The 13,425-nt window shown below is 39.1% G+C and overlaps 2 protein-coding genes across 6 annotated transcripts in view; one reads left to right on the top strand and one right to left on the bottom strand.

Moving 5' to 3' along the window:
* Znf821 (zinc finger protein 821) overlaps positions 1 to 13,425 on the top strand; it is a 27,261-nt gene that overhangs the window by 8,538 nt on the left and 5,298 nt on the right. For 2 of the 3 annotated variants that reach the window (XM_033757891.1, XM_010644473.3), the window contains exons 2-5: positions 341 to 403; positions 2,811 to 2,927; positions 10,348 to 10,473; positions 13,194 to 13,339. In XM_033757891.1, coding sequence (XP_033613782.1) covers positions 2,888 to 2,927; positions 10,348 to 10,473; positions 13,194 to 13,339 — 312 coding nt within the window. In that variant the 5' untranslated portion in view covers positions 341 to 403; positions 2,811 to 2,887. Of the gene's footprint in view, positions 1 to 86; positions 404 to 2,810; positions 2,928 to 10,347; positions 10,474 to 13,193; positions 13,340 to 13,425 lie in introns of those variants that run through there. The other variant, XM_010644472.3, reaches the window with a different exon arrangement.
* Positions 6,925 to 13,425, bottom strand: part of Atxn1l (ataxin 1 like) — a 24,104-nt gene continuing 17,603 nt past the window's right edge. The window contains exons 4-5 of one of the 3 annotated variants that reach the window (XR_004514952.1): positions 11,988 to 12,090; positions 6,925 to 7,324 (exon numbers count right to left, since the gene is read on the bottom strand). The gene's annotated coding sequence lies outside the window, so the exon portion shown is untranslated. Of the gene's footprint in view, positions 7,325 to 8,860; positions 9,171 to 10,767; positions 11,168 to 11,987; positions 12,091 to 13,425 lie in introns of those variants that run through there. The other 2 variants (XR_784337.2, XR_784338.2) reach the window with 2 other exon arrangements.

Consider the following 13,425-nt stretch of genomic DNA (forward strand, 5'->3'; position numbering starts at 1 on the left):
CAGCCTGGACGGCCCAGCGTCTGACAGGCTTGGGTGGCGCTGGGGGAGGGGAGGATGGGCGTGGGAGTGCGGGCCCGGGTCTGGGTCTCTGGCTGCTGGGTCTCGCCGAGGAGCTTCTAAATATAGATTTGGAGATGACTGTTGTCTGAGCCTCCTCGGAAGACCTCTGGCTCTTGTCAGTAATTCCTGAGAATTTACCTATGCCCATGCTTGAAAAAGCCAGAGGGAACATTTCAGCTGATTGCACACACGCTCAGGACCCGACCCGAGGAGAATGGGGGCGCGGGGGTGCGGCGGGGGGTGCTGAGTGACCAGCTTTCTTGTCCCCTTGTTTTGGCAGATGCAAATTACTTGGATTCCGGCGAGTTTACTTTGCTCCGTGAGAACTGCACCAGAGTTGGAGGTGGGAGTGCACCCTCTTTTTAAGACAGGATTTCATCCGGCTTTTTTTCCTGCTAAAGTCTGTACAGTGCCCTAGAACCTGCAACCTAACACCTGTAGGAGAGCAGAGACAGTGATAAGGGGAGGTGTGGCACCCTCCCAAGGACTCTGCATTTTGCTCTATAGCCAGAGCTGCCGCCTTCTTTAAACAGAATCTCTTGTAGACCTCAGTGTACCTTTCCCCCTCTTCCCAGTTTCCTTCCAGATGATTTCAGGCAGCTGTCCGTTTACATTTTTGGTTTAGTTTCAGATACGGGCATGGAAACTGAGGTAGTATTGAAAGTAAATCAAAAAGAGTGACCTCCGGGGCAATGTGTCCATGAGTTTTATTAGGCTTTACCACCTATAAAACAGTTGTCTAACCTCTGAGCTCTTGCTGTGTGGTCATGAGTGTTCTTTCAGTGCCACTTATTTCCTTATTTTCAAGAGTCCGTGAGTCCACAGGCCTTTTTTTGTTTTGTAGAGGGTATTTGCTTATTTTTCTCTTGATCCCTCAGGTGTGAAGCCCCCTGGGGTACCATCTGGTCAGTTCCCCATTGGGCCACTAGGAGGACTGTGAGAGGCTGTGGACGCTGCTGATTTAAATATGCAGATGCTCATCTGTCTCTCTGCTTTGTAGCTTTAGTTCTGAACTGTCATCTTGCCAAGATGTCAGAATAGAGCCTGTCTCGAATTATTTGGTGTTCCTTCAGAAGGGATTTTATTACCTTTATCTTAGTTTCAATTTCTAGTCTTGATGGGGAGAAAATGTAGATTAGTAAAAATTCCACTTTTTCTTTATACAATAGAGGTGTATTTTAGAAAAATTAATAGACAACTTGCATTTCATTCAGCTCTACACTTTGTGATTCATAGACATAGAGAAAAGATATGAACTGTGCTAATTACTGCTTCCACTAATAAAAGAACTACTTGATTAGAAATGACATACACAAGCAAAATTTAAGAGAACAGAAACCATTGCATACCAGTATGCTGTCCTCTAAATAATGAAAATTGTCTTACTGTATACATTTGGAGTTTTTTTTTTAATTAAAAGTCTGAAAAAGAACTGTGTTTGATATGCAGATATGATAGAAGACTGCCTGAAAGCTGCTTCCTTTGCCACTTCCTGTGAAGGCCTGTCTTTGCCATTTGCGGTTTCTTTCTTCTTTTGGTAAGGGGAGGCAGGATCTGATTACAGGTTTAAGGTCCTTTCTAGCTACATAGAGGAGTTAGTTGGCAAAACAGGAGGCAAATCTTCATTAACTCAAGTGCAAAGTACAGCCAGTAGTAGTCTCTTATTCCTCTGAAAGCAATAAACTACAATTTTATGTTTTTATGTGAGTACAGTTTGAGAAGACAAAAACTGAAAGCAAACTTAGAGGTGACCAGATCTGTATTCCTTTCTTTGGTAGCAAAAGGAATCTCTTTTTATATCTGTTTAGTCAGTCACTCTGTCTTCCAAGGAAAATGTCACAGCTTCTGGGACTAATCTGTTTCGGATTCTGTAACAATGCTTACAGCTGGGCTAGTCTCTCTTGTAGCTAATCAGGAACCTCCAGAACCTTTCCCCTCCTGTATCAGAAGCATAGATACATGTCTCTGCAGCACGTCTTGATTACAGAGCTTTTCTCTTTGTTCCTTCCACTGGTCTTTTGGCTACACAGAGGCAGGAATTTCTGAAAGATGCTGTAAAGGTGTTATCTTTATGTGAGCAGGGCCAGGTTGGTGTTCCACATTGGGAAGTTTAATTGGTATTTAACAACATGGATGGCATCTGGCTTTTCTAGTAAGAGCCTGTTTTAACTTTGGAAGTTAAGTTGCTTTATGCCCTGTCATCTACATTGTCCAGCACTGTGCTTATATCACACTCTGTTTCCCATGGTGTTTTCTCATTTACAGATGCCTGTCTCACAGGAATATGATGCAAGATAACTTCTTGGGGGGAAATTTTTCTGGAGGTTCCCATTGGTGCAGTTTTCAGGGCTTGACTTCCAGTGGACATGAGACATATGAGCTGCCACATTCTTACTACCCTTTGCTTTCTTTCAATCTACAGTGATTATCCTTGTGAGCCCCCACTACTTGTAACACTGGTTGCAAGAGTGTTGCATCCTTTTCTATCCTGTGACCTTGATCATGATTACTTAACAGTATTCTGGATTCCAAAGATGGACTAGAGTAGATTTCTCTAATTCCTCTGAAGAAATCCCTCTTAAACACTGTGCTAGAGATTTATTTGCTTCTTTCTTTCATTAGTTCAGTTATTCAACTCATGGTGAGTTTTATATGCTCAGGAGCTATTTTTAAAAGTCTTTTTATCTTTTAATTTTGTATAGTTTCTGGAGGGAAATGACATGAACTGACAACAGCCTTTTTTATTGTAGGTTAGCAATTTGCAAGGAGGTAGTAATATATCCAATCGTGAAACTGGGAAAGGCCACAGTTATCAGATCAGGAAAATATGTCCCGCCGGAAACAGACAAATCCAAATAAAGTTCACTGTGAGTACTGAGCCTTATCTTCTGGAAACTGGGAATGTTAAGGGTTGGAAAAAGAGAGTAACCTGAATTAGGGTGAGAGGCATACACTAATTTTTAAAGAAAAAAGGTTAAAAGTTTTGAATATATGGACTAAAAGTGTGTCTGGTTATTGGGGTAAGACAGGGGGACATATCCCTGTCTCTAGGGATATATGCATTTGATTCATCATTAATGCTCACAATAACAGTTACAGGATATCTACTTTGCACAAACTATTGTGGTTGATTTCAGGGCTGTAAGACAATGTATATAAAACTGTGATGGAGCTTCAGATACACATGCACACACACACGCACACACATACAAGAAACACATAAAAATACAAGATAGTATATGCTAAGTGCCGAAGAGGGATGCTACAGACTATATATACTACAGAAATTAAGAAGAGGGAAATTAAAAGAGTTCTGTGTACTGGAAATGCATGATAGAAGAGGTCTTATCAGAACTTAAACTGGACCTTAAAGAGTAGAAAGTGGAGTTGAAAAAAAGGGAGAGAAAAAATCAGGTGGGGAAATGATCTGAATAGTTATAAGACAGAATGCACATGCGTGTTCAGAGGATGAGGAGAAAATTCTGAAAGCAGAAGTTTCATTTGTCCAGAAGTCACAGCACATAATTCTACATTGTTGAGGCCTGAATGCCAAGTGCGATCTTCATGTGTAGACTAGAGAGCTACCAAAGGTTTTTAAACAAGGAAAGAGGAGTGACAGTTAGAATGTAGTTTTGGTACTGTAAAGCAGTGTATGGGACAGATCACACGAAGGAGACTAGAAACAGGACAACAGGCATGCATTATTGCTCTGTATTGTTTCTCAGCAGTTTCATATGTATATTCTATTCTGAACTTCTGATTTTTTTTTTTTTTTTTGGTACTGGGGATTGAACTTGGGCCCTTGCACTTGTGAGGCAGGTGTCAGAACCACTGAGCCAAATCCCCAGCTCTCTATTCTGAACTTCTAATGGGCAGAGACTCTGTGCTATATATCTCTCTCAACTTCTGGCACTGCTCATAGATGGTGTTCCAAAACACCCTTTAAAATTAACATTAATATTTATGCAGATTTCAGATAAGCATTTTCTCATCCCCAGTACCAAAAAACAGATAACCATTTTCTTATGATCTAGGGAGATAAACATTCTCACACAAATGATCATAAAGAGACAAATAGTTCTCTATCATCATGGCAGACAGAGTGAGTAAAGTGCAACAACCTTTGAAGAAAATTAAAAGGCATAATATGCAAGATTTTATTTTAAGGCAAAAACAAAACAAAACAAAACAAATTAACATTTAAGAGGATAGTTTAATCAAAGAATTAAGAGAATTAAAATGTATTTAAAATATTATATGCCAGAGCCGGGCGTGGTGGTGCACGCCTTTAATCTTAGCACTTGGGAGGCTGAGGCAGGACTGCTGTGAGTTCAAGACCATCCTGGGCTACATAGTGAGTTCCAGGTCAGTCTCAACTACATAGTGAGATCCTGTCAAAAAAAAAAAAAAAAAAAAGAAAAAACAAAACATTATATGCCAGGCACTGTGATAAATCTTTTCTAAGTAAAGAGCAGAAGAGAAAATAGTTTAGGGCTGGGGTTTTAGCTCAGTGGTTCTGCCACCTGCCTTGCAAGTGCAAGGACCTAAGTTTGATCCCCGATACCAAAAAAGAAAACAGTTTGAACAGAGGAATTAAGATGACTTTGACATCTTATAGATTAATGAGATTAGGGTAGCAGACCTCTATATATAATTTTCTATGGAAGTCTTAGAAAAGTTCTTTAAGATGGGACCAGTTGGATGCTTCAAGAGTATATTCTTTGATCCCTGGTACAAAAAAAAAAGTATATTCTGGCTGGATTTGGTTGCATATACCTGTAATCTCAGCACTGGGGAGGCTGAGGCAGGAGAACTGGCATGAGTTCAAGGCCAACCTGAACTACATAGCAAGACCCTGTCTCAACCAAAAAAAACAGTGTATTCTGGAATAGATGAATGTGCAAAATTGTTTAATATAAAGGTGAGTGGTCTGTGAAGAATTAGAAGTAGTTGCCATAACACTTAAGATACACTGTTCCTCAATGTGAGGATTGTCAAGGGAGATAAAATTAAATAACTCTAGCAAAATCATCCAACACAGGTTCAGGAGGATTGTCTTCCCTTCTGCAGTCAAAGATGCAAAACATATAAATACAGACCACAAGAAGACAGAGCAGGAAAGATGCCCTTCATAGAAATGAGGGGTTTACCAATAAGGTAGTTAAAGGAGTTGGGTGTTCATCTCTTAAAGCCACCCGAATAGAGAGACTGATTTCTCTGGGTGATGGTCTAAGCTTGACCGGAAAAAAAAAAAACCAAACAAAAAAACCCCACACATACACACACTCTGAGATTTGCTGGTTTCTTAAGAACTTCTATTTATTTATTATTTGGGGACTGAAGCTGACCCTACCCTTTTTGAAAGACCATCTTCTCATTGCCCAGGACAGTAATGACAAGAGGAAGAAGGAAATTTTAGTTTTCTGATCTCTGGAGTCTCCTATGCACCTTGCAGTGAAATGGAGCCAATCATATGTATTGAACTTAATGCTGTTTGTCTTTTTAAAGTAAAAGGTGTGGACTCAAAGTCTGGGAAACAGGAAAGTCTGCAGAAGCTTTGCTTAAATGTCAAAACCAATCAGTACTTGAGCAGAGTAATGGCTGAGTTTCATTGCATCTGCCTTCTGGGAAGAAGATTGTGTGGAATGAAGCTAAAAGCACGCCTAAAGGGCTACATTAATCTCACTGCTGTAGCCCAGAAACATTTGTCAGATCCACTGTAGATAGGGAGGCTGCTTTGGCACTGATTTGGTTTTCCTCAGGACTGTTTTTATATCATATTGCTGGAATGATCCTTTCCCCAGAAATATCCACACAGACTCTATCTTTTGCCCACTTGCTTCATTAATCGACTCATTTGAAATAAAACCCCAAAATTATTAGTCATGGAGAAACTGTTGCCTCATTGAAATGTTTTATACCTTCTCTTCTGTTGCCTCCATCTCACCCTTTTCTGAGTACAAATATTGTCATTTATTTCTAGGGAGGTAGAAAATGCAGTCTTTTTCAGTGCTCATATTTGGAGAGTTTGAACCAAGCACACCACTAAGAAAGGAAATTTTAAGAGATTTTGCTTTCAGATTGTAAGATATATGAAAGACTAGAAAACTTCACCTAAAAGCTTCTCTTACAGGAGAAGGAATAAAAGCTTTAAAGGTCCCTTTTCTTCTAAAAAGCACAACTTGTTTTGCCTTTATCCATTCTGTTTCGCATTCTCATAAGGTAATGGTTGTGTTATCAACATGTGACACCACCTGTGTTACGAGACTGTCAGCTAGAAATGGAATCGTAAGCTCCTCACTTCCACTAGCTCCTTTTTTTCTGACCTTGACATCTGCTCCTTTACGGAATATGTTGTGACTACTTTATTTAATTTCAGTCAGTCTGACATTGCATTTGCTTAACTGTACCAGGGATCCAAGAAAGACAGTTGTAAAATATTTGCCTTCTAGAGACATTTATCTCAGTCTTTTTATCTGTAGTCTGAACTGGCTTGCATGGCCTCATTCTTACATGATCTGAAAAACCTAAGCCAAATCAAAGACAAACACTATTTTGATTATTGTACCAAAAAAAGGTAGATGTAGTACCTTGCTTTTTATTGTGGAGCAGTGTCTGTTAATAGTATTAACAGACAAATAAATTCCCATATTGAATAAGATGGTTGCCCTACATTAATGTCTAGGGACCAGAGGATTTTAAAAAATCTATTCTAATGGTCTCAGGATAGAAATAATTCTACATTATAAAAACAGGCAATTTTATAGCTGTGTGTGTGTATGTGTGTGTGGAAATGGGCACTGAACCTAGGAGCTTCACACTGAGCTACATCTCAGGCTTTTTTTAATATTTATTTTGAGACAGGATCTCGCTAAGTCACTCAGGGTAGGGGATCCTCCTAACTCAGCCTCCCATACTGCTGGGATTATAGGTATACACCACTGTATCTGGTTAATTTTATAGCACTTCTTAATCACTAGTATTTCTATGGATCACATTATACTTCAGTTAACATGACACTTTAACAAGTCCTACTTCTTAATGAGAATAATTCTAGACAATGTTTCAGAAATTAGCTAAAAGTGACTACCAAAAGATCCATTCATTTATCTTTTCTTGAAGTGTCTGTTAGAACTGCTTTTTTAAAAATGTTGTTTTATATATTTTGCCTTACAGTGTTCCTTAAAACAGGAATAGCCTTAAGGAATAACATTTACCTTTGCCATTTTCCTCAAGTCAAAAGTGCACAGCTTTTCTTTGCAAACTGCCAAAAAAGGAATGACAATTAATTTTATCTCAATTATCCTAGGTGAGATTGCCAGCAAGAGTCTTGGACAGAGAAGTTATATTTAAGGCACATCAGTAGACAAAAGTAAATTTTGAGTTTGTGTTGGTAAAGACTTAATTACTGGCTCATCTTGAAAGGTACATATCCTTTTAGATGCCTTTCTACTAATCCCAGTGGTGATTCCCCAACACAAAAGGGAAAAATAATTGTTCATTCTTAGCATGTTATAAACCTAGCTGGTTTCTGCTTAGGTTTCTTTAGAGACCAAAGTATCATAAGAATGGTCTGCCCCTGATAATTACATGCTAGTATATAACTTTTTCTTCGTGCCCATGACTCCTTGGTCCAAAAACATGTACCTACCCAGAAGAACTGAAAACTATTCTAGTTGACTGAGATCTTGTGGTTTCAGTGAAACCAACATGGAGAAATTAAATATTTTATTTATGCAGAGAAGAATGAGAAAGCACTCAACACAGAGCTCATTTTTGGCTTTCTCTGGCAGTAATTTATATCCAGTGTGTCATCGTAGATACTGTGAAGAAGGACTTAAAACAACTCATTTTTCTTTTACTTGAGGTCTAGGAGTACACTTTCACACTCTCCACCTCCAGTCCCACCCACAGGATGAGTCATAGTTGCCACAATGTCAGTTACTCTAATCCAGGCATGGTAATTCATGATGTGGTTTCAGAACCATCATTTTTCCTTTTGTCATATACTGGCCTTGAGAATATTATTTTGATATTTAGGTGGTGTATATAAGTTTCTTATGGTATGAAGTTAACACCAACACCAAAGTAAGATCCATTCTTTCCAAGAGAGACAAATGCGTAACCAGCAAAAACCACGTTAATGAAACTAACCTTGAACTCACATCTCTGCTAAACAACAGTTAAAAACTGGATCTTAGGGTATAGTTCAGTGATAGTGTGCATTTGTATCATGTGCAAGGCCCTGGGTTTGATCTCAACACCAAAAATCGGTATTAGAGCCAGGCATGGTACTATAATTTCAGCACTCTAGGAGGCTAAGGCAGGAAGATGAAAAATTTGAGCGCAGGTGAGCTTCTTAGTGATTTAGCAAGACCCTGTCTCAAAATAAAAATGGCAAAGGCTCTGGGTTCAATCTCCAGTATTGGGAAAGAAAGTTGGGCAGACTTGGGTTTAAATGCTTTGTCCACAATAGACCTTAGTTTTCTCCCTAGTAAATTATAGGTAGGTAGTTAATATTGACCTCATAGTTTTGCAGAGAAGGGAATGACTATAAAGCATATAGCACAGAGCCTGGAACTAGCATAGTAACTATAATTCATATTCAACATTTAATGTATAGTAGATCTTTAGTGGGTATTTGCTGAACAAATAACCAAGAAACATGAAACATATTCCACATCAATATTTTTCACTACCCAGACAGGCATGGTGGTGCACACCTGTAATCCCAACACTTGGAATGCTGAGGTAGGAGGATCACCATGAGTTTGAGGCCATCCTGGGCTACATAGTGAATTCAAGGCCAGCCTGAACTACATAGTGAGACCCTGTCTGAAAAAAAATTTTTTTTCACTGCCCAAGAACTAGAAGTATAGATCACCTCACCACTTTATTCCTCCTGCATTACCGTGTTCTAGCTCAGAACCTGAGCCTTTTTACTTTGTTTTCTCTCTTCAGTAAGAAAGGACTTGCTCTATTGTTGAACATATCACTGAGGCTTTTTATTATTCCCTCTTGCTGGCTGGGGTGTGGGTACTATAGATTCCACTTTGAGATAATGGAAACCTGGAGAAACCCAACTCTCTTTTCTTCTTATGCCTGGTATCCTGGAAATAAAAGAGCATTTTAATGTTAACTCTTCAGTAACCACATGGATCCCAGGCAGAGTTCATCAGAAGTAAATGCAGAGCCAGGTGTGGTGGCTCACACCTGTAATCTCTGCACTTGGGAGGCTGAGTCAGGATGATCACCAAAAGTTTGAGGTCAGCCTGAGCTACATAGTGAGTTCAGTGCCAGCCTGAACTACAAAGTGAGACCCTGTCCCAAAAAACAAACAGACAGAAGTAAATGCAGGGCCAGGGATTTAGCTCAGTGGTTCTGACACCTGCCTTGCAAGCGCAAGGTCCCAAGCTTGATCCTTGGTATCAAAAAAGGAGAAGTAAGTGTAAAATTAAGGATGGTTCTAGGGCTCTTGGATATTGAAAGGGGCACAATGTCCCAAGGAGACTACATACAGAAAATATTATTTGGCATAAATTAGTTGGTATGTTTCAGGAAAAACAGCAGAAATGAGTTTGTAAGTTATCTGTTCTTCTTGTCCAATTTTCGTTTTTCCTTCTTTTTTCTTTTTTTGTTACCGGGGATCGAACTCAGGTCCTTGCACTTGCAAGGCAGGCGGCAGAACCACTGAGCTAAATCCCCAGCCCCTCCTTGTTCAGTTTTCAACCAGTTGTTTTTCTCTTGCTAATTTTGATAGAAATTAAAAAGAAAGTCAAGGAAGAACTTCCAGAGGATGTCTTGGAAAGACAGTGGATGAAAGATGGGATGGAATAAAGATGAACTGATTTAGAAGGATTATTTGAAGCATTTGTTTGCAGTCCAAGATAGACCATAATGCTAGTAATTTAAGGTTTATCTAGATTTGTTGTCCTGTATCATCCCATCACTTTGCCTCTATTTCCTCTGTCCTGATAGAATGTTGTAAATGGAATTGAGAGTCTGCAGTTAAATTCATAAAGTGGCAGTTGTTCACCATTTGGAAAGAGTCAGAAATAGGGAGATTTAAGAGAAGCAAGTGATGCTTTCTAGAGCATCTGGCTTACTGCCCAAAAGAGCAGCTGTGCCCAGAAGCTGTTGAAGGCAGCAAGCTTACTTGGAGATAAATGACCCCACCACAGGGGACCTGCCTGTTTCCTACCTTTGAATGGTCTGACCTTCCAATGAGCTTGCCTGGTAATATGCTGCCCGGCTGGTGGCCTGACTATTTTTCCTTGTGACCACCAGGGGATCAAGTATTTGCTGGGCTAGAAGAGCAAGCTCGCCAGGCGATGATGAAAACTGATTTTCCTGGAGACCTTGGCAGTCAGCGACAAGCTATCCAACAACTAAGAGATCAGGACTCCAGTAGCAGTGAGTTCTGCACCTTCTGGTAATGACTCAGGGCAATGGGAGAAGAATTATCAGAGTGTGTGTGCTCTGGGGATTGTGCATGGGGTTTGGGAGGAAGATATAAAGAAGCAAGTATATAGATCTTGGGTGCCCCCACAAGTGTTCTAAGTGTGAACTTATACTTATTCAGAGAGGGCAGGATTGGCATTATGTTTTCTTCAACTCAATGACTACAGTACTCAACACAGTGCCATATAGAAATAAGTTTGTGATGGCTGTGATAGAGACATAGAATAATTAATGCTCATGTAGCCCCTGGCTTAGGTCAAATGAAAAGGAAAAAAATTCCTGTCTCCCAGGGACTATGTATCCACAATAAAAGAAGGTGGAATTAGTGCATTTTTGCTTGGGGGCTCAGTTTTAATGTTATACAAGATTTGCTTGGTGATGAGATCATGCAGTATATAAAATGCTGTACTCTGGTTTTTCCTACATCAAAGCTGTCAGAGTAGACCTCTATTTAGGAAATAGAAAAGACTGGTTCTTACAAGTTGACCCTCATAGATTGTTCCATGACCTGCATGAACATATACATTTTGAAATGGGTTATTTCCTAGGAAGATTTCGATAATACATTCTTGGTCTCATCCATTTGATACTGGTTATTATTAGTATCAATTCAGAGTGACATTTCTGATTTTTCTTCAGTTGGAGCCTGGGGCAGAACAAAAAACAAGAGAGTTCTGTAACTTCCTGGGAACTACAGTTTTCCCCAAATAAATAAGCAACAACAGCCAGTTTAAAAAAAAAAAATTTCAGTAACTAATCACTTAAGTATAGAAAAATGAGCCTCAAATTTCTAAAAAAAACCTATGGAACCTTAACATTTTCTTGAGTAACAAGAATAGCAACACCTTCTACAAAAGTCTGATAGTTTTTCATTCTGGAAAAGATGTATCATCCCTCTAGATAGCATACCTTACTTTCTTTTCTTTCTCTACTAGAGATGTATTTGGATAATTGATAAATTACAAAAATGTATTTAATACAACATAGTCTTATATTAAGCTTACAAATATTCCAAACAGGAAGTTGGTAAGAAAATATGGTGTGGGGCAGAGATTCAGCTCAGTGGTGCTGCCGCTTGCCTCGCAAGTGCAAGGTCCCAAGTTTGATCCCCAGTACCAAAAAAAAAAAAAAAGAAAATATGGTGTGATTTCATCTGTGCCAGTCTGATACAAATGAATGAAAGGAAGCTTCAAGCTGGGACTAAGGCATACACACCATAGATCTTTGTAGGACCCAAATCCAGTCCTCCAAGTACTGGTGTACAGACATATATAACTATAATGAGTGGTGAGACTTTCTCATGAAGAAAGAAAATGTAACCAGTTTTCTCCAGATACTGGTGGATTTAGAAATTATGCAAAGGATAGTAGAGAGAACACAAGCAGCACTATTAGTGAGGAAATCTGAATCTCACTATAGCTACAAAGAACCTGAAGACTACCATGTCTGTCTGTCTGTCTACTTACATGAGTTCCGGGAGTCCAGCATCTGGGTGAAGTGATAGGGCTGAAGTCTGACAGCTTCCATAGGTTTGGCTTCCTCTTATGATTGTCAGGTACTAGTTCTTTCCTTTTAGAAAGAACTCCATTTGTTATTATGCATTGAGTTTTTAAAAACTTTTTTTTTTACTATCTCATAATAGAGAAAAAACATCAGCTCACATAAGCCAGCCACATCCTGCCCCCAAAACTAAAACTCTGCTTAAGTCACAAGAAATAGTATTTCATTCTAAAGTGAAGAAAAACTCATTCCTCCCACTTAATGCATTTAGTTATCCATCAGTTAATCCAAAGACCCAGTAGAAACAACTGATATATTGAGCTGGGTGTGGCGGTATGTGCCTATAATTCCAGCACTTTCAAGGTTGAGGCAGAAAGATCACTGAGACTTTAAGGCCATCCTGGGCTACATAGGGAGTTCAAGGCCAGCCTGAACAACATAGTGAGACCCTGCCTCACCAAAAAAAGAAAGGTATATTGAGCTTAGAACCTGCATTACTAGTGGAGTAAGAACAGAGAGAATTGAAAAATAAATTTAAAAAAAAGAGAATTGAATACTGCAACAAAGCGCCTGTGGTTGGTTGCTGTGCTAATTTTTCCACTGTATTGAGCAGACTTTATAGAGTGACATTATTTTCACCGAATTTATTACTGCTTCCTTATTGATACAGGGAGAGGAAAAACTTGTTATTGTTTCCTTAGGGTTTGTTGAGAGAGAACATATTGGCTCAGAGTAGAATAGTCTATGACACTGGAGAAATTATGAAGCTTTTAGACAAAAGTAAGTAAAATATCAGCAAGAAATGTTGGTGTGTCAGAGGTTGTATGCTGTGGAAATGAGCCTATTATGAGGTGCTGGGGGAAGTATGATCTGAAGTGTGAGATATCTGAGAACCATTCATTCATAAGGATTATTTTTGTGATAATGTAGAGGGCCCAATGACCACTTTCCAATGTAGTTCTGTCTCCACTTTTTTAATTTGTGTGTATACGATATAACAGTGATAGCTGGTTTTCACTTAACATGATTTGTACCCAACTAGACACTAATTCAAATTATATTATGGAAGATCTGAAACTCTTTTTCATTATAGCTGCAAACTGCAGGATGGACAGCAGCTCAGGTTGTATTCCTGAAAAAATCAGAACAAGTGACCAGTTTGTATGTTCCAGGTGACAGTGAGGGTGATGAAGAGGAGACCACACAAGATGAAGTCTCTTCCCACACATCAGAGGAAGATGGCGGGGTGGTCAAAGTGGAAAAAGACTTAGAGAATGCAGAGCAGCCTGTTGGTGGCAACAAAGTAGTAGAGCATGAGGCAAGTGAAAAATGGCTTTAAAAAAATTATTATTACTATTTTTTTTTTTTTTTTTTTAGTTTGGGTTTTGTTTTTTTTTAGGCTAG

Source organism: Fukomys damarensis, unplaced genomic scaffold, assembly GCF_012274545.1.
Source record: "Fukomys damarensis isolate Sample0158 unplaced genomic scaffold, DMR_v1.0_HiC HiC_scaffold_32, whole genome shotgun sequence".
In the NCBI taxonomy this organism is placed as follows: Eukaryota; Metazoa; Chordata; class Mammalia; order Rodentia; family Bathyergidae; genus Fukomys; species Fukomys damarensis.